Source organism: Anguilla rostrata, chromosome 18, assembly GCF_018555375.3.
Source record: "Anguilla rostrata isolate EN2019 chromosome 18, ASM1855537v3, whole genome shotgun sequence".
Taxonomy (NCBI): domain Eukaryota; kingdom Metazoa; phylum Chordata; class Actinopteri; order Anguilliformes; family Anguillidae; genus Anguilla; species Anguilla rostrata.
In genome coordinates this window covers 98096-118154 of record NC_057950.1, presented here as the reverse complement: position 1 = coordinate 118154, position 20059 = coordinate 98096, and the positions used below count along the sequence as shown (strand labels likewise).

Genomic DNA, 20059 nt, shown 5'->3' with positions numbered 1-20059 from the left:
TACTGTACATAGACAGGCAGACTGGGCGATATCAGTGACATAATACAAAGTGGCCTGATTTCTTCAGGAAATACACCTGACAGCCGAACATTATCGCATTAAATGTGCTTCTGTCTGCTCAGTGTCAATCCAGCAAATAAACAGAAGCAAGAAATGGGAAAAAAACTGAAGATAAGATGGCTGTTTCATTGGTCTTTCCGGCGAGACATGCTGGCGACTCGCGGGTAACTCCTGAGCGTGCGGGGGGGGGTTGGGGAAATACCGCACACTGTGCATGTGGTTGGTGTTTGCAAACAGTGGGCACTTCATGACATGCACCTGTGGCTTCTCAAGCACTGCTGAATCACCCTCACTCCCAGAGACTGTGACTGTGGCAACACCGCCATTACCACAGGGGCGTCATCACCCAATGCCCAGCCATTTCCCACAAGTCCCTGCTCTATGCCCAGCCTTCATTTCCCACAAGTCCCTGCTCTATGCCCAGCCTTCATTTCCCACAAGTCCCTGCTCTATGCCCAGCCTTCATTTCCCACAAGTCCCTGCTCTATGCCCAGTCTTCATTTCCCACAAGTCCCTGCTCTATGCCCAGTCTTCATTTCCCACAAGTCCCTGCTCTATGCCGATTTCTCACAAGTACCACAAGTACCAGCTCATGCCACTCCTGCTCCAGCCTGTTCAGCTGCCAGCTGCCCTCCCCCACTGCCCCCGCTGGGTAGAAAGCATGTGAGGTTTTGTAGCGTTCAGGTTTCTCACTGTGTGAACGCCAGTGTGTAACACAGCTAATCATATTTAACAAAAAGTCTGACAACTGGACTATAGCTTTAAGCAAAGGTTAAAATGTGCCCATGGTAGCCAACCAATGAAGGGTCTCTGAACAGGTCAAATAAAACCATGGGAATCATGTGAGGTATTGCGAGAAAACAGCACTCAGCCCCTCCTGTTCTCAGGACAGTGAGAACTGAGCAGGTGATTAAGGCCCAACGCCAGCGTGACGGCCGGGGGAGCCGGCCATGTCCTACCTGCTTCTCCCGGTCCTTCTCTTTGGCCTTCCCGCTGGCTGAGCCCCGGGAGGAGGTCACATCGCGGGGGATGACAGAGATCTGGTGCAGTGGCATGTTCATCCCAGCCAGCGTGAGGCGGTCACTCACTCACAATCTGTCCCCCCAACACCATCCTGTCGGGCCGCTCAGCAAATCCAAACCTGCTCCCAACCTGAGAGGGACGAAGAGACCGTCACACACAGAACCTCACTCAGTATAAGCACACCCCCGTTACCATCACAACCACTGTCACTCAGTATAAGCACACCTTCCGTTACCATCACAACCACTGTCACTCAGTATAAGCACACCCCCATTACCATCACAACCACTGTCACTCAGTATAAGCACACCTTCCGTTACCATCACAACCACTGTCACTCAGTATAAGCCCACCCCCATTACCATCACAACCACTGTCACTCAGTATAAGCACACCCCCGTTACCATCACAACCACTGTCACTCAGTATAAGCACACCCCCATTACCATCACAACCACTGTCACTCAGTATAAGCACACCCCCGTTACCATCACAACCACTGTCACTCAGTATAAGCACACCCCCATTACCATCACAACCACTGTCACTCAGTATAAGCACACCCCCGTTACCATCACAACCACTGTCACTCAGTATAAGCACACCCCCGTTACCATCACAACCACTGTCACTCAGTATAAGCACGCCCCCGTTACCACCACAACCACTGTCACTCAGTATAAGCACACCCCTGTTACCATCACAACCACTGTAACTCAGTATAAGCACGCCCCCGTTACCATCACAACCACTGTCACTCAGTATAAGCACACCCCCCGTTACCATCACAACTACTGTCACTCAGTATAAGCACACCCCTGTTACCATCACAACCACTGTAACTCAGTATAAGCACGCCCCCGTTACCATCACAACCACTGTCACTCAGTATAAGCACACCCCCCGTTACCATCACAACCACTGTCACTCAGTATAATCACACCTTCCATTACCATCACAACCACTGTCATTCAACAAGTCTATCTGCTAATCTAAAGCAGGGCTGCCCAGCCCTGTTCTGGGAGATCTACCATCCTGTAGGTTTCATTTCAGCCCCCATTTGGCATACCCGATTCCACTAATGAGCAGGCCAACGAGAGGTCCAGCAGGGCTCACAGGCTCCTACTCCTCTTCCACCTCCTCCCTATCTCACAGGCTCCTCCTACTCTTCCACCTCCTCCCTGTCCCACAGGCTCCTACTCCTCTTCCACCTCCTCCCTGACCCACAGGCTCCTACTCCTCTTCCACTTCCTCCCTGTCCCACAGGCTCCTACTCCTCTTCCAACTCCTCCCTGTCTCACAGGCTCCTCCTACTCTTCCACCTCCTCCCTGTCCCACAGGCTCCTACTCCTCTTCCACCTCCTCCCTGTCTCACAGGCTCTTCCTCCTCTTCCACCTCCTCCCTGTCCCACAGGCTCCTCCTACTCTTCCACCTCCTCCCTGTCTCACAGGCTCCTCCTACTCTTCCACCTCCTCCCTGTCCCACAGGCTCCTCCTACTCTTCCACCTCCTCCCTGTCCCACAGGTTCCTACTCCTCTTCCACCTCCTCCGTCTCACAGCCTCCTCCTACTCTTCCACCTCCTCCTTGTCTCACAGGCCCCTTCTCTGTCTTTAAACCACACTGCTGTGCTCCTGTACGTAAAATTCAATATAAATACAGAAGGAGCGTGGACTGTCTGCTATCCATAAAAAAATAAGACAACACATCACAATAAACCTACATATTTATATCACAGCCTACAGAGGCTTACAGTCCCCGTCACATCTCTGTCACTGCAGCTTCACTGCAGGCCTACAGTCCCATGCGTCCCATACCACATATCCTCACAAAACATTTATTTTACCAAAGAAAATTACATTTGGATTTTGTATTTTAATACTAAACCATATATTTTACATTTTATTAAAATTTTTAAGCATAATCATACTTTTTCAGTTATATTTGCTGACAGATGCATAAAAGCAAGTGTTCAAGGATGTCAGTGAATGTACTGAGCACGGAAATTACTGAGCACGGAAAGTAAATCCACTTTGTGCGGCACATTTATGTGCGAATCTGGACCTCAATTGTCCTCCTAATAAAACCAACTGTGTGGTCAGACAGCCCTGCAGTCTATACAGTGCTCACCTAATAAAACCAACTGTGTGGTCAGACAGCCCTGCAGTCTATACAGTGCTTACCTATCCCCTTCCGTTTCACTTTATCACTTGACCTTTGTCTTATAAAAAGAAAAATCTTTACACAAGATGTCAGTAAACTTTTTAAATTAAAATTTTCTTCTTCAGACAGCAATGTTTCAGCAGTGGTACTTTTTAGAGAACTCATGAAACTGTTGGTAAGAAGATATGTACAGAATCAAGCTCTTCCTCATATTAGTGTTTCAAGTGATTCAAGGCTCTTGTGATGTTATTGTTCCTCTTTGCATCAACGTTCAAACATGTCTTACTGTAAGTGCCCCCCCCCCTTCGGGACTTCTTACTGTGCAAGTACACACACTCTGATCTTTATCTTACCCATGAACACAGTTAAAGTCTGACGAGCGCCAGCAAGTTGGCAACTTTAAGATGATGGATCACGGTCGGAGCGCACGTGTGAGCACGCTTGCGCAGGTGTGTCAGGTGGCTGGACAGGTGCCCTGCTTATTAAGTGAGAAAAGCAACAGGAGTTCGTCATAAAGAGACCTTTCAGAGATCTGAAGCTTTTTAGAGAGGAAACAGAAAAAAAGAGATAAAATCAAGCAAGTTCTCCCGTTTGGTCAGCACTAAAACCTTCCACAGCGTATCAGACAGGCTCTCGCTTCCTTAAGTTCCCACACTTACATTCCCAGCAGCCTCAGACATCTGGCCGTGATACAATCTACACAGCCCCAGTGACAGACCTCTGGGGCCAAACACTTGTACATCAGCAGAGAACCACAGCACTGGACCACAGCTTGAGCAGTGTGTGTGCTGTATGACCCAGCACTGGACCACAGCCTGAGCAGTGTGTGTGCTGTATGACCCAGCACTGGACCACAGCCTGAGCAGTGTGTGTGCTGTATGACCCAGCACTGGACCACAGCCTGAGCAGTGTGTGTGCTGTATGACCCAGCACTGGACCACAGCCTGAGCAGTGTGTGTGCTGTATGACCCAGCACTGGACCACAGCCTGAGCAGTGTGTGTGCTGTATGACCCAGCACTGGACCACAGCCTGAGCAGTGTGTGTGCTGTATGACCCAGCACTGGACCACAGCCTGAGCAGTGTGTGTGCTGTATGACCCAGCACTGGACCACAGCCTGAGCAGTGTGTGTGCTGTATGACCCAGCACTGGACCACAGCCTGAGCAGTGTGTGTGCTGTATGATCCAGCACTGGACCACAGCCTGAGCAGTGTGTGTGCTGTATGACCCAGCACTGGACCACAGCCTGAGCAGTGTGTGTGCTGCTAGGCCAGGCTCTGGGGAAACTAAGTAATACTTCACATCAACTGCAGATTAGTCTAACTTCACATTTCCACAACTGTTCGATTAACATCACACTACAGCGCATTTACCTATTAAAGGTACAATGCTGTGGCATTTAGACACTTCTGGTTCAGAGTTTCTGTGTGAACTGATAATGATTTTAACTGTCAACAGTTTTCTGGCTGCAAGGCAGCCAATCACAGTGCCTCTTCTCAGCTTGATCTCGACATACAATAAAAACCAGGCCTCTGGAGCACATCTCACAGCACACCATTTTCACAGCGATAACAACATAAATGATCCAAAAAGGGGACCAAAAATCCTTGTTCAAAAGCAACGTGGGCCATATCTACATGCATTCAAAACTGCCTTATGTGCAATGAACCACAATGAAAATGCACTCAGGGAAAAAAGGACAACAGCGTAGAAGATGGACAGCTGTAACCAGCATGTCATGGTCATGCACTTCTTAATCTCAGGGAACACACAGGCTAGCTGTGCTGAGGCTTCAGGCTCCTGCCCCTCACACAGAGGAAGAGGATCATTTTTATCACTTAAAACCCCCTCTTTCATGATACACAAGTACCTCCATCCAGCACTTATTGCACTTTGTATCATTATCTTGATGTTGTAGCTTGTCATGCCTCCTAGTTTGACTCAGCATAGGTTAGGTCAGAGAGTAAAGTTTACTGTGTGAACTGGACTTAATGTGTTCATGGCTATAAATAACTGTTACAAAATAAGAATTTTACCTTATCGGACTTGTGTTTTGTAGTTATTTCAATAACCTATGGTATGCACTTATTGTACGTCGCTTTGGATAAAAGCGTCTGCCACATGACTGTAATGCAGTGTAATGGAAGAGGGCGCTGGACTTCAGACCTCTCCTTATCGTTAAAAAAGCACAGTGGGAGAGGGAAGATCACACCCGAGCCAGCGATCGCAGGCGAGACACTTCAGATCGCATTACATTTCAGCCACATATTTACTGCAGTAATGAAGGTTAAATGCACCACTGAAGGGTCTAAATGCAATGCCCACCTGGGAATCGAACCCGCAGCATCAGAGCTAAGGCCCAGTTATCTAACCACTGCGCTACACTGCCCCCTCACTTCAGCATGTTGCCCAGGGAGACAAACTCTGTGACAGCTTCCTGTGGCCTTAAGGGGTTTGCCTTCCTGAACCCTGTTTCCTCTGAGGACCAGCATGAGCTGCTGTCGCCTCAGCTCAGAGAACAACCTTCTGGGATAACCGCAATGCCCTCGGGCCTTCAGGGGGAGAAGAAAACAATAATGCCAGTATGGTAAATGGTAAATGGTAAATGGACTGCATTTATATAGCGCTTTTATCCAAAGCGCTTTAGAATTGATGCCTCTCATTCGCCAGAGCAGTTAGGGGTTAGGTGTCTTGCTCAAGGACACTTCGACACGCCCAGGGCGGGATTTGAACCGGCAACCCTCCGACTGCCAGATAATCGGTCTTACCTCCTGAGCTATGTCGCCCCATTATGCTTCCTCCATGACAACATGCTTCCTCCATGACAACATGCTTCCTCCAAGACAACATGCTTCCTCCAAGACAACATGCTTCCCCCATGACAACATGCTTCCTCCGTAACAACATGCTTCCTCCATACCAACATGCTTCTACAACTACAAAACACAGGCTCGATAAGGAACAATACTCATTATGTAACAGTTATTCATAGCCATAAACACATTAAGTACAGTTCACTCAGTAAGCATAGGCTAGGTCAGAGAGTCATGTTAAGTCAAGCTAGGAGGCATGACAAGGAGCTACAACATTAAGATAATGATACAAGTGCAATATAAGTGCTGGATGGAGGTACAAATGTAGTATGAAAGTGCTACAGGAACAAAGTAAAAGGATATAAATGATAAGAAAGATCCTATATTGGGAGTGCCCTGTAGAGTACTGATAGTCCAGGTAAATCTGAAGAGATGAGTCTTCAGATAACGGAGGAAGATGGGCAATGACTGAGAGGTTCATAGAGGAACAGGGAGTTTGTTCCCCCAGGGTGGAGAAGATCAGTGGTATCAAATGGTTGCCAATGCCTAAGCAACTAATGCATTCAGTTTCAAATGCCTTGCTTCAAAGTCAGCTGTATGTATTCTTTGGACAGACTGCTGTACACACAAGCCAAGCGCCATGTTCGTTCGCAATGGACTGCCTAGTTGTAGTAGTAGCATGGGTGCAGGCGTGCATGAGAGAGACAGAGACAGAGAGAGAGATTTGCATTTTGCTAGCAAATCAATCAATGGCAGCTCACTGTTAGGGTTGCACAAACTAACCTACTGCTTCTACAATTTAAAATACAAAATTAAATCAAAGAATTCACCATCTACTAATTATCAGTAAGAATCTCACTGCTAACACAGGGTGTCTAGAGAGTACAGCCCTTCATTGTACCCTGACCCTGGCCATAACCCTACTACCTCAATGCTTTCAGGGTGTGGGTCCAAATATTCACTTTTCATTCCCAGCCATTGCTATGCCCCTACTGCCTGGCCAAGGCCAACCAGGTCTGTTTACCACAGAAAGCCTAGAAAGGTTTACCCTTTACTCCATACTGCACAGAAGACCAAAGGTCCATGCTACCTTACCCTACATTAGTCTTTATGTTGCTAGGCAACTACACTACACACAAAGCAAGGCCTTGAATACGTCTTGGGGTACCAAGGGAATAATGTATAGAAGAAGATATTGTTAAAACGCTGGTGTATGGTGAAAATTCTTCCAAAAAGATGGCAATTGTTTCATCACTGCAATTCAGAATGGAGCAGTCCTGTTGGTCTGAGGAGACATTATAGCAGCATTATATTCCCGAAGCAGAGCAGGGACATTATATTCCTGAAGCAGAGCAGGGACATTATATTCCTGAAGCAGAGCAGGGACATTGTATTCCCAAGCAGAGCAGGGACATTATATTCCTGAAGCAGAGCAGGGACATTGTATTCCCAAGCAGAGCAGGGACATTGTATTCCCAAGCAGAGCAGGGACATTGTATTCCCAAGCAGAGCAGGGACATTATATTCCTGAAGCAGAGCAGGGACATTGTATTCCCAAGCAGAGCAGGGACATTGTATTCCCAAGTAGAGCAGGGACATTGTATTCCCAAGCAGAGCAGGGACATTGTATTCCCAAGCAGAGCAGGGACATTGTATTCCCAAGTAGAGCAGGGACATTGTATTCCCAAGCAGAGCAGGGACATTGTATTCCCAAGTAGAGCAGGGACATTGTATTCCCAAGTAGAGCAGGGACATTGTATTCCCAAGTAGAGCAGGGACATTGTATTCCCAGAGTGGGAAAAGGCTGTTAAAGCCACTTGGCCATGCGTTAATTTCCTTAATCATCTAATGCTGTGCTATGAACACAGGGGAGGCATGGGTCACTTTGCAAAGCGGCGCAGAAGTACAAACAACACAAATATAGCAGTTAATCGGTCATACTCCCATATTCAGCCTGCTCAATTATAAGTACATTAAGCATGTCACTGCTACAAACATCAATTAGCACCAGAACACAGAAGCGACTCTTTGTTTACGGCCAGATAAATTGTTGTGAATCTTTTTTTTTTGAGCAGAAAGAAACGAGCAGTCAGACCTGCTGGGGTTTCCTTCAGCTTCACATTTAGAACTCACCTGCCCCCTGCATTCTGTTTAATGCTGCGTTTATCACAGTAAGAGTACCGTCTAGCCTGATAACTGCCCCAAGTTTTTGCCTCTAAAAATGTCAAAGATACAATCTGTTCTAGACCTAAAATCTGTAATTGGTTGGTTCAGGTCAAAATGGCCACAGTGGGATATCATATACAGTAAACTGAAATGAGACATTCAATGCAAATGGCTGAGGATGCAGAAAGCATAAATTTAGAGTCTATTAAATGGTGCACCACTGGAAAGAGGCAGCAGCCTTCATGTCCTCAGACAAGCAGCTGATCTTTCATAGATTCCATTGGGTGGCTGGTTCACTCCAGGGGAAATCAACTTCAGTGTGACCTTTTCAGATTTAGAACATTTACTAACACAGATTTATCCTCTCTATGTAAATGCATGACAGACCGGTCTGTCCGCAGTGTTTGAATGTCTGCAGGAACTGACTCCGTAAACGTCACTGGGCAAAGGGTTGGAAAATTTTCGGTAAACTTCCGAAAACTGTCTATGGGAACTTGAGTTCCGGAACTTGGGAAATTTTGTAAATTTCTAAATAAAATGTTAGCAGATAATAGTAGTTTTGGAGGGACAATGCACATAAGATGGAAAATCGAGACATTGTCGCATATTTTGGTTAAAATATCCCCATTTAATGGAAATTCAGTTGAATTACTACCTGCATCTCACCTGCAGTTTCTCATGCACAGATAAAATGCAACCCTCTCCCACCACAGGGAATACATTATTCAACAGCTCTGTTATTTTGTGTTCAGAGAAAGAAAGATTCCCATGAAAAAATAAACTTAAAGTTCAACTCAGTCAATTTTTATTTCTATTAGTAGGTTTTGCAATTACGCCTGTGTATGATAAGCTAAAAGGTTTATGTTTCTAAATGCATGTGACTTTGCAAATGCAGCTGGTGCAAATAACCTCCACAATTTCCCTTTCTTTATCCATCGATAAGCAACAGTCTACATGGAAAAAAATGCTCCCTAGTGTCCGAGGCAAATGTAGCTATAACAAATTTAATTGAAACATCCCATCCGATCTTCATAAACAGAGGCTACCTGGCGGTCTGAAATATTGTACTGGTGTTTTGATACTGAAGCTTAATAGTAAAAACATACATGACTTACTAAATTCTCAGGAACACAGGAAGGTTCAGCATTAGGGTCAGCATGTTATCACCCATTCCCAGGCCTCTAAAGAATTCTCCGGTGTCTTCAATTCAATACAAGCTATATCTCCCTTCACATTTTAGCATGAATTTCTTCTGGACTGTGACGGAATGTATTAGTCAATGTAATTAGCATACAGAAGTTAGCACAGTTGCTACAGAAAAAATTCTGATGCCATCTAAACAAATGAGTCCATACAGACACAGGCCAGAGAGTGTGTACTCAGTTCATACAGACACAGGCCAGAGTGTGTACTCAGTTCATACAGACACAGGCCAGAGAGTGTGAACTCAGTTCATACAGACACAGACCAGAGAGTGTGCACTCAGTTCATACAGACACAGGCCAGAGAGTGTGGACTCAGTTCATACAGACACAGGCCAGAGAGTGTGCACTCGGTTCATACAGACACAGGCCAGAGAGTGTGCACTCAGTTCATACAGACACAGGCCAGAGAGTGTGCACTCAGTTCATACAGACACAGGCCAGAGTGTGCACTCAGTTCATACAGACACAGGCCAGAGAGTGTGCACTCAGTTCATACAGACACAGGCCAGAGAGTGTGCACTCAGTTCATACAGACACAGGCCAGAGACTGTGCACTCAGTTGATATAGACACAGGCCAGAGTGTGTGTCACAGGAGTTTCAGAATAACACAAACTTGGACAAATCCATACAGCTGGGCCAATCGGCCGAACAGATGCATCCAAAGACCTGATTAAAAGATCTGTCAAACAGCAGGCCAAGGCTATGGCTTGGTCGTGGATTTTTGTCCATAAATTGCATTATAGAGCACTGCACTAACCATTACATGCGATCACTACAATGCTATTTTTTCCCATTTTGCAACAAACTCTTACAGGAAGGGTTCACTGGAAAGGAAATAAGAGTTCCTTTTCTTGGAAATTACTGCTGAGCTGCTCTGCACTGTGTAATCTCTTAAAACAGGAAGTGATCCCACAGGTCAAACTGAAAACAATAACCTGTGCCTTATTCTGTAGATCACAATGCATGCACAGCCCACCTGAAATAAGCACACTGCCTCAGAAATATAACAGCAGGCGCACTCAATTTCACACTTATCCATAAGATAGTACCTCTTTAGAAAATTATTTTTAAAGCTTAAAAAATGTTTTTGGGTGCTCAACAAAAACTTTGATCCACATAATTTATGAGTTGGCACAAAATAACCCTGTGTTGAATCTCAGACATACAGTGGGTCAAAAATAATTATTTGTTAGCTGTACTGGTTCGCTACAGTATTTGGAAATCTAAAGTTAAGTTGGAAATTCTACATGCACCCTGGTTATAAATCAGGTGTTTGGGGGAACCAAAACGGCAGAATTTTGGTAGAACAGCAACCGTGCATCGCACTGTGCAAATGAGACATACTGTTAGCAGCCATCGCTCCCCAAAACAATGACCCCCCGCACCCCATATCCCCCCACACCCCCCTCACCCCCACCCCAGGTGCTGTCTGGCCAGTCTGGTAACAAATGGAGGAGATTTGAATTTCCTACAGAGAGGGGCCAGGCTAACAACAATAAATTAATCTGTCAAGCCCAACTCCCTGATGGCTTTACCAACCTGACAGAAAGAATTAGTACTGTCACACAGACGGCTCTATTTCTCTCTGGGCCAATCAGGCGAGGCTGAATGTTCACCGTTATGAGTGGAAGTAAAAGACCCCAGTGCACGAACACCACAGACCAGAGATGGACACACACCAGCCGTGGCAACACACACCAGCCGCGGCAATACACAGCCGAAGATGAAACACACACATGCAGCAGTGAATCAAAACTATATATAAAATATAGCTGGTCATATGAAATATTAAATATACAGGCATACAACTATCCAGAATTTGGACCATTGCAAAATAAAACAATGAATTCCAAATACATTAATACATTTAATTTTAATTAGGTTCTTAACCCGTACAAGGTCTGCAAAAGTCATAGCTGGATACAGACTGTATGAGGCATACTCTGCTGTGCTGAGAAAGATTTCAAAAGCCATTTCACATTATTTTGCTAAATAAACTGATGTCAGATAATTAATTCAGCACTGCTAAGTTGTCAGGACTGAACCTCATGGCAATTTCCAGCCTGAAAGCCCATCTAAAACAAACGGGCTGTGTGGACTAAAAGCAGGAGAGCACATTTCCCTACTACTTGTTCAAACAGCTTCCATCTTTCACACTGGGATCAACGCTGCACTCTCCAAATTCACTGCTCTTTTTAAGCATGTAGCATTTTAATGAGCGTTTCTGCAGAAAAATGTCACATCATTTATACCTGCTATCTACAGTGCTGAGAACGCAAAACTAATGCTTACTCATGCAAGACATTATGAGTCGTGAAGTCTTCTAGTCTTCCTCAAAATCAGAAAAGATTTTAGTTATATTTAAAACATTTCTCCATTCTGTCACTTGTGGACTGGAAAACCTACCAAGTTAAACTCTGTTCTTGGGACTGTTGGGATAGTTGATTTTTTTATGGTCAACTTAAAACACATGTTTCTGTAATATTCATGCATCTGGCTAAATAATTGCCCTCAAATTACTGCCCATTTAATGTCATAAATCAGTTATATAATATAGAAATACATCTAATATATACATTCACACTAATTAGCTGAACATTAGTTAGAACTGTATTTTAAACAGAATGATATGCAATGTATGAGCAACTGCAAAAATGAAGGGGTGAAACTGGCCTATAGAGAACACACCTGAACAAGGGTTAAAACACACCACCATGACCACAGGTAAAACCTTCAAGTGACAGAACACAGACCTACAAGCTGTACTCACGGCACAGACAGCGATCACAGAGCCCCGAAGCTCCAATCATACCCCATCTTTCAGCGAGCCCCTGTGGCCTGAACGGCACACTTCAGTTAAGTTAAGATACAAACCCACCAGTGACTCCACAAATAAAATTTCCACAGAATCCAGTGACCTAGCGAACCTCTAAATTTTATTTATTTATTTATTTATTTATTTCACCTTTATTTCACCAGGCAAGTCATTAAGAACAAATTCTTATTTACAATGACGGCCTGACAAGCGACAAAAGCCACTTAAGGGAAGGGGAGGTGGGCTAGAACCCTAAACCCTAAATTCAAAAGAAAAAGTTTGAATAGAAAGTTCCAGATGATGGAGCTGATAACAGAATTCACCGAAACTCCAGACCTTTCCGTACAGCACATTGTTTAGTACAAAGAGCACTTGGGATGTCAGGCGTAAGTGTGACTCATCAAAAATCTATTTGATGGTAAATTACATTCCACTGCTATCACAGAGAATACTGGTTGTCTGTCTCACATCCAAAGCAGTCACAGTTTCACTTGTGATCACAGACCAGTTGGGGGGGGTAGTTGGGACTGGTTGACGGGTTGGGAAGGGGGTTATTGCAGACCATTGGGTGGCGGGGGTATGGAACCCCCCTTTATGTCAATCCTAAGCCTTTCTTTCTAAACTGGAGAAGCTCCCCTAAATCCACCTTTCAGAAGCTCAGTGCTTTCCTCCCTCCCCATCTTGGTGCTGCTTCAGTGCATTGAGGGCATTTCTAAATTCCAGTCAGCTTTTCTCACGTCTGGCACAAGGTAGTGTGGCACTATTCCTGGCTGGTGCGAGCAGATGAACATTCTGACAGGTCCCACTGAAGAGTGTAGCCCGTGTGTTTCATGCATGAACGTCTGTGTTGCTGGATACTAGTCAGTCTAGGGCACTGACTATAATTTCTCATTTCTCTCAAAAACACAATTGCAAATAAACAAATATAAATAAATAAAGTTAGGCATCCTAACTTCATCACTAAAGTTAAGCATGTTGTGAGCGCCGTTAAAATGGCAAGCCCCACGATCTGGTCATGCCCTGCCAGCATTCATACCATGTCATATAATCTGCAAACATACATGTACATTATGAAATATGCACCAACAGAAAAAGCATGAATATGAGAGGATCTTGTCACTTTCTGTTGAAAATGCTGAAAATGCTGCATTAGTGGCAAGACGGGACATGCATGGAGTGAAAATGTAACATTAACAAATGAACTATTTTAATGAGCAGACTCCTGCTCAAACCACCCTTCCCATATCAATGCAAATGCATGCATTTTAAATAGGGTAACTGTTAACTTTGCCTGTAGAATAACATTTTATCAATGCATTAGATTAAATAACCAATAAGTGTGTGTAGGGCTTTGTGTTTATTTGCAGGAGGCTGAAAATAGAGCCCCTGACGTTACCCTGAAATTAAAGTGGTTTGCCATTTTCAATATTAAATAAATTATGAAAGTGACATTAGGAATAATAAGAAGCATAAACACATATTAATTACAAGCTGCTAGCCTATTTCTAGCACTAGAACTTTATTCAGCATCAAGTTTCACTAGTCCTGCAGATGAGGAGGACTGCCAGCGATCAATGGAAAATTTAAAAAGGCAAAAGAACGCGAAGCTGCCACAGGTACAGACAGCATGGGAATTTGTTGTTGTGGAAAGAAATACAATGCCAACTAGAAGCAAAGAACCAGGTAGGCGAAGTGGACAGACGCAGAAGAGCATTATCTTAGCAGGCTTGCTGTTTATTATGTCCAGGTCCAAAGACCAAGCCACCGCAGTTAGTGGAAATAACCACGCAATGAGGAGCCTTTTTATATGTCCACAAGACAAGCTATCAAGGCAACAGAAAACTTGGTAACCACCATAAAAGTACTCATCTGAGGTGACAGCATGTACTAAGACCCCAGTTCCAAAACAAATGCCATGTCAGCCCCGACCCTAATGATCCTATGACAGGCGGCCACTGCTGTGGGCCACAATGTGCATTAACATTCAGGATCATAGAGTTTGACAAAGCAGTCTACCATTAAAAAATGGCAATGGAGGACAGCAGGAAAAAACATCATACAGCAATAACCAAGAAGCATTGTACTTTCAATCAAAAGACAACCAGAATAAATCTCATGAAGATAACTTGTCAATGGTGTAAGACTAGAAGATTAGAACCCTACCGATGAAGAAGAAATAGTTTCTCTGAAAAACATAAATATCATTGTCCATTGTTTACGTAGCAATTCTCCGGAAGAATTACCATTGTTGTCCATGGCCCTGTTGCATACACACCGATAGCACTGTGCTCATAGGAATGTTATTATCTCCAAGCAGTCTCCGACCGCCAAGCAGTCCCTCAATACAGCCAATGGGACCCAACGTGCGCAAGCAACAAGTCGACCAGGACAATATAAGTTCTGCCCAGTACACAGCAGCCAATGGCAAGCTATTATAGTGATGACTGAGAAGCACTTTAGCCAATAAATATTTTGCAATGCCCAAGTCTAAATAGAAGACTCAGCATTTGGAGGCCTTGTAAGAAATCACTTGTCTGAGCGAGTATTATAAATTTATTATAAATATTCAATGTAGCATGTGAAATTGTGGGACATATTTGACATGGGCTATTTGCTGAAAATTTCAATAAATGAACCTCAATCAATGGACTAAACTAGATCGCTAATGTAGGTTTTTCTACAATCTTCCAGACGTGCTGCTGCCAGAGGTGGCAAGGAGAGACCAAGGAGTAGGAGTTAAACACGGAGGTGGAGAGGGGAGGAGGGGAAGGGTGACAAGCAGGGGGAAAGTGAGCTAATTTCAGCACACATCTAGCAATAGCATATAGTATGCAATATATAGTATAATACACCTAAAATGACCCACAACATCATTTGGTTATCAAGTGTCCTTTTGGAGTCTCCAAATGGCCTTTTGGGAAACCCGCCTAGACACAGCTCAGAAAAAACAATGCAGAATGCTCATTTCTGCTGGTTTTGTCATCAAATCTGAACCAGGTGTGTTGGGCATTGTGGCAGTGGCTCCATTGTGCCCACCGGGTGCGCCCACAAGCATCCGTATCCACACAAAAAAAATAAAATAAAAAAATAAATAATTTATTGGGTACGAAAAAACTTTCACTTCCACTGTTTGAGCTTCTGTTACTTTCTTTCAGTAATATTTAGAGTAATTCTAGCTCTTGAATAAAAAAACTCACAAGGGTTACCTCTAAGGAGAGACCAGAATTATGCTTGTAGTCAAAAGGGTTCAAGAATAAAACTATTTTATTTTGGTTTTGTTATTTCCAGGCTTGTCTTAAAAAGGGGGGCCCTACAGAAGAGGTCATCAATGTTTCTCCTTTGGGAATTTAAACTTGAGCATACACCCATCAGCCACAACATCCATCAGCCACAACACCCATCAGCCACAACACCCATCAGCCACAACATCCATCAGAACAAGTCAGCCAACACCGAACAGCCACAACATCATCAGCCAACACATCAGCCACCGAACAGCCACAACATCCATCAGCCACAACACCGAACAGCCACAACACCATCAGCCACAACACCGAACAGCCACAACACCCATCAGCCACAACACCGAACAGCCACAACATCCATCAGCCACAACACCGAACAGCCACAACATCCATCAGCCACAACACCGAACAGCCACAACATCCATCAGCCACAACACCCATCAGCCACAACACCGAACAGCCACAACATCCATCAGCCACAACACCCATCAGCCACAACACCGAACAGCCACAACATCCATCAGCCACAACACCCATCAGCCACAACACCCATCAGACACAACACCGAACAGCCACAACACCCATCAGCCACAACACCGAACAGCCACAACATCCATCAGCCACAACACCCATCAGCCACAACACCGAACAGCCACAACACCCATCAGCCACAACACCGAACAGCCACAACATCCATCAGCCACAACACCCATCAGCCACAACACCGAACAGCCACAACACCCATCCGCCACAACACCCATCAGCCACAACACCCATCAGCCACAACACCAAACAGCCACAACATCCATCAGACACAACACCCATCAGCCACAACACCGAACAGCCACAACATCCACCAGACACAACACCCATCAGCCACAACACCGAACAGCCACAACATCCATCAGACACAACACCCATCAGCCACAACATCCATCAGCCACAACACCCATCAGCCACAACACCGAACAGCCACAACATCCATCAGCCACAACACCGAACAGCCACAACACCCATCAGCCACAACACCGAACAGCCACAACATCCATCAGCCACAACACCCATCAGCCACAACATCCATCAGCCACAACACCGAACAGCCACAACATCCATCAGACACAACACCCATCAGCCACAACATCCATCAGCCACAACACCGAACAGCCACAACATCCATCAGACACAACACCCATCAGCCACAACACCCATCAGCCACAACACCCATCAGCCACAACATCCATCAGCCACAACACCGAACAGCCACAACATCCATCAGCCACAACACCGAACAGCCACAACATCCATCAGACACAACACCCATCAGCCACAACACCGAACAGCCACAACATCCATCAGCCACAACACCGAACAGCCACAACATCCATCAGCCACAACACCGAACAGCCACAACATCCATCAGCCACAACACCCATCATCAGCCACAACACCCATCAGCCACAAGACCGAACAGCCACAACACCCATCAGCCACAACACCGAACAGCCACAACATCCATCAGCCACAACACCGAACAGCCACAACATCCATCAGCCACAACACCCATCAGCCACAACACCGAACAGCCACAACACCCATCAGCCACAAGACCGAAGAGCCACAACATCCATCAGACACATCAGCCACAACACCGAACAGCCACAACACCCATCAGCCACAACACCCATCATCAGCCACAACACCCATCAGCCACAAGACCGAACAGCCACAACATCCATCAGCCACAACACCGAACAGCCACAACATCCATCAACCACAACATTAAAACCACCTGCTTAATATTGTGTAGGTCCCCCTTGTGCCGCCTAAACAGCTCTGACCCATCGAGACATGGACTCCACATCTGAAGGTGGCCTCTGGCATATTTGGATTTCTGTATATATTTGTATCTACTGAATATTTGTAACTGATATTTTGTATCTACTGTACATTTGTATCTGATTGTGTTACTTTGTTGTCTTTGATGCTGCAACAGTGCAAATCCCCCCCCGGTATCAATAAAGTACACTACTACTACTTATTACATTATTGGTTTTTATTACATAAAAAATTTGAAATGGATTACATTATTGGGAGGGAGTTATTACACTATTGGTAGTTTATTACATTATTAGTTGCTACAGGGCTATGAAAAGCTAAGATATAATTGGGTGGGAGGGTGAATTATTTCCACATGATTTTAAAAACTCGACGGGTCAGAGCTGTTTTGACAGCACGAGGGGGACCTACACAATATTAGGCAGGTGATTTTAATGTTGTGGCTGATCGGCGTATTCTTTGTGGCCATAAATCTCAGAAAAGTCCTACATGACTTTACAATAACTTCAAGGGGACTGTGTAGACCATCGGTTTGTTCATGGTAAATAGATTTCTTTAATTTTTAAAGAAAATAAATACGTGACTTAGAGTGAGAAGTGTAGAAGTGTGCCTGGTGTTGCTGATATTTATACATAAATATAATCACATTCAATTTGTGTTCTATGGACATTAAATACCATGTCAAACACAAATTCAAGTCACAGGCCACAGCTAATAAGTTATGGTGACGCGATGGTAGACAAAAACGGTCGCAGGTCATCACCAGTACTATGTAAGTCCGAGAAACACTAGCTGTGACAGAAAGAAGAACAACATTTTTTTGCGATTGCAAGAAAATATTTCAGTTTGTACAGCCATTTAAGATATCTATATAGTACGTTGTGCGTAGCTATATTAGGCTATATGTTTTAGAGCATACTGAGATACTGAAAAGGGAAAAGCGTATAAAGGAGATTCATAAAGGAATAAAGAACGAGTGCCGTTTATCTCATGAATTGCAATGGAGAAAATCTGGTCTCAAGTAATGGGAAGTAACGCAAATTAACTGCAGCTTGTTAAACCTGCGTAATGACCACCCGTCACAGAACGCGCGTCCAGGTCACTTTACTGAGCATTTATTTAGCAACATCTACAAAACCTACGAAACAAACAGTAATACAGCCAGCAGAGAATAGCAGTCCATTTGTCTGAGCTCGTACACATACAGCATATAAAACGACCCAAGCCGTTTTTTCCCCGTGTACCTACAGCAAAAGCGGGACCAAGCATGAAGAGCGAATGCGAATAGCAACAGTATCCCAAAGCCATGTAGCTAGGCCTACTGATTTTTATGGGAGAATAAACATCAACCGGGTTTCTGAAATCATAATTACCTTGGCTTTAAAGCGGAATTAAGTTCAGAATAACGCCCTGATGGTTGGACGAACGCCAGAAGACAGGTTCATAATACTTAGGCTACCCTTTCAATAACTAAGCACACTCACATTGTGGTTATAGTAAAATATGGATATATTTGTGAGATTAGTTTTTTTTTCTCCAAATATCATTAAAGAGAAACGAAATATGCTCCCTCAGACCACCAGCTATAGCGAATCTATCGTTAGCAAACTTCTCGCACAGGGAACGAGCATATTGTATTGCATTATAGGCTGGCGATTTAATTGTACACAATCCGAAAATAAATAAAATATTTCCTCCCATTGTAAGGTAGGCTAGACTATGCACGACCACGTCTAAATCCAACTACAATATCTGTCCTTGCTACTGTGAAAAATAAAGCTTGCGATTTCGTCACGACAATGAAGCTGGTTCCATTGAAGCAATCCATACACATTTGACATTGTATTAGTAGGCTACTATAAGCACAAACACCGCATTTCGAAAAACATAAATACATAAATTAATTATTTAAATAACCTGCCGCTAAACAGGTTGTGTTCTTAGATATACCGACGTTTCCTTTTTAGCGTGCTACCATTTTCAGCAAGCTAGGAGTGGCAGAGTCCTCACACGAGAATACATCCTCGTTTGAAGCTGTCATGTCATTTTCATTAAACTATTTTAACTCGCCTACATTTCCACGTCGGTGGCACATCTTTGCGGGTTCACATTTTCCGCAAGGCGTTTTTTTTTATTTAAAAACGCCGTCTGTAACAAGCTGTATTTCATTGCCAAGCGTTTGCATTTCGAACAATTCACCTCTCTTTTAAATTTCTCGTTGGCGGTCAAACGACGAGATAGATCAATTAAATACGAACATGCATGCACAAGATAAATCAGAAATGTCTACTCACCCCAGTTTTTTTCAGTCTCAATGGCGATGGTTTGTTTATTTCATAGTCCCCATCTGATTGTCTGCGTCACCGACTTCCGCGTTAGTCGGGGTAAAAAAAAATAGAAAAGAATAAAGAAAATAAATTAGACAGGGCATGCGCGTGAGAACAGCTGCGTTGATAATGTTAATTGGTATGGTAGTTTTTGAAAATTCAGACGATAGATGCTGATGTTGACTAGTGATATCAATAAGGACATGCTTTATTAATATGCCCACAATGGCCCGCCCATGTAATACAAAAATATATATAAATGATAATCCTCATTACCTTAATCTGCACGATCATCATCATTTTTAGTAAAGAAGACATGCGCAAACAGATTTTATTTTAATTTGATTTTTTTTTTCCAGATAAAAATTGCCACTAAATACAGTAGAAATACTATTATAAACAATACC

At 44.2% G+C, this 20059-nt stretch overlaps 1 protein-coding gene across 5 annotated transcripts in view; it reads right to left on the bottom strand.

The window, feature by feature from the left end:
- Positions 1-19757, bottom strand: part of marchf8 (membrane-associated ring finger (C3HC4) 8) — a 75403-nt gene extending 55646 nt beyond the window's left edge. For 2 of the 5 annotated variants that reach the window (XM_064317921.1, XM_064317924.1), the window contains exons 1-2: positions 19620-19757; positions 1020-1212 (exon numbers count right to left, since the gene is read on the bottom strand). In XM_064317921.1, the coding sequence (XP_064173991.1) occupies positions 1020-1121 (102 nt within the window). In that variant the 5' untranslated portion in view covers positions 1122-1212; positions 19620-19757. Of the gene's footprint in view, positions 1-1019; positions 1213-18698; positions 19136-19619 lie in introns of those variants that run through there. The other 3 variants (XM_064317923.1, XM_064317926.1, XM_064317922.1) reach the window with 3 other exon arrangements.
- Between the last annotated feature and the right edge of the window lie 302 nt (positions 19758-20059).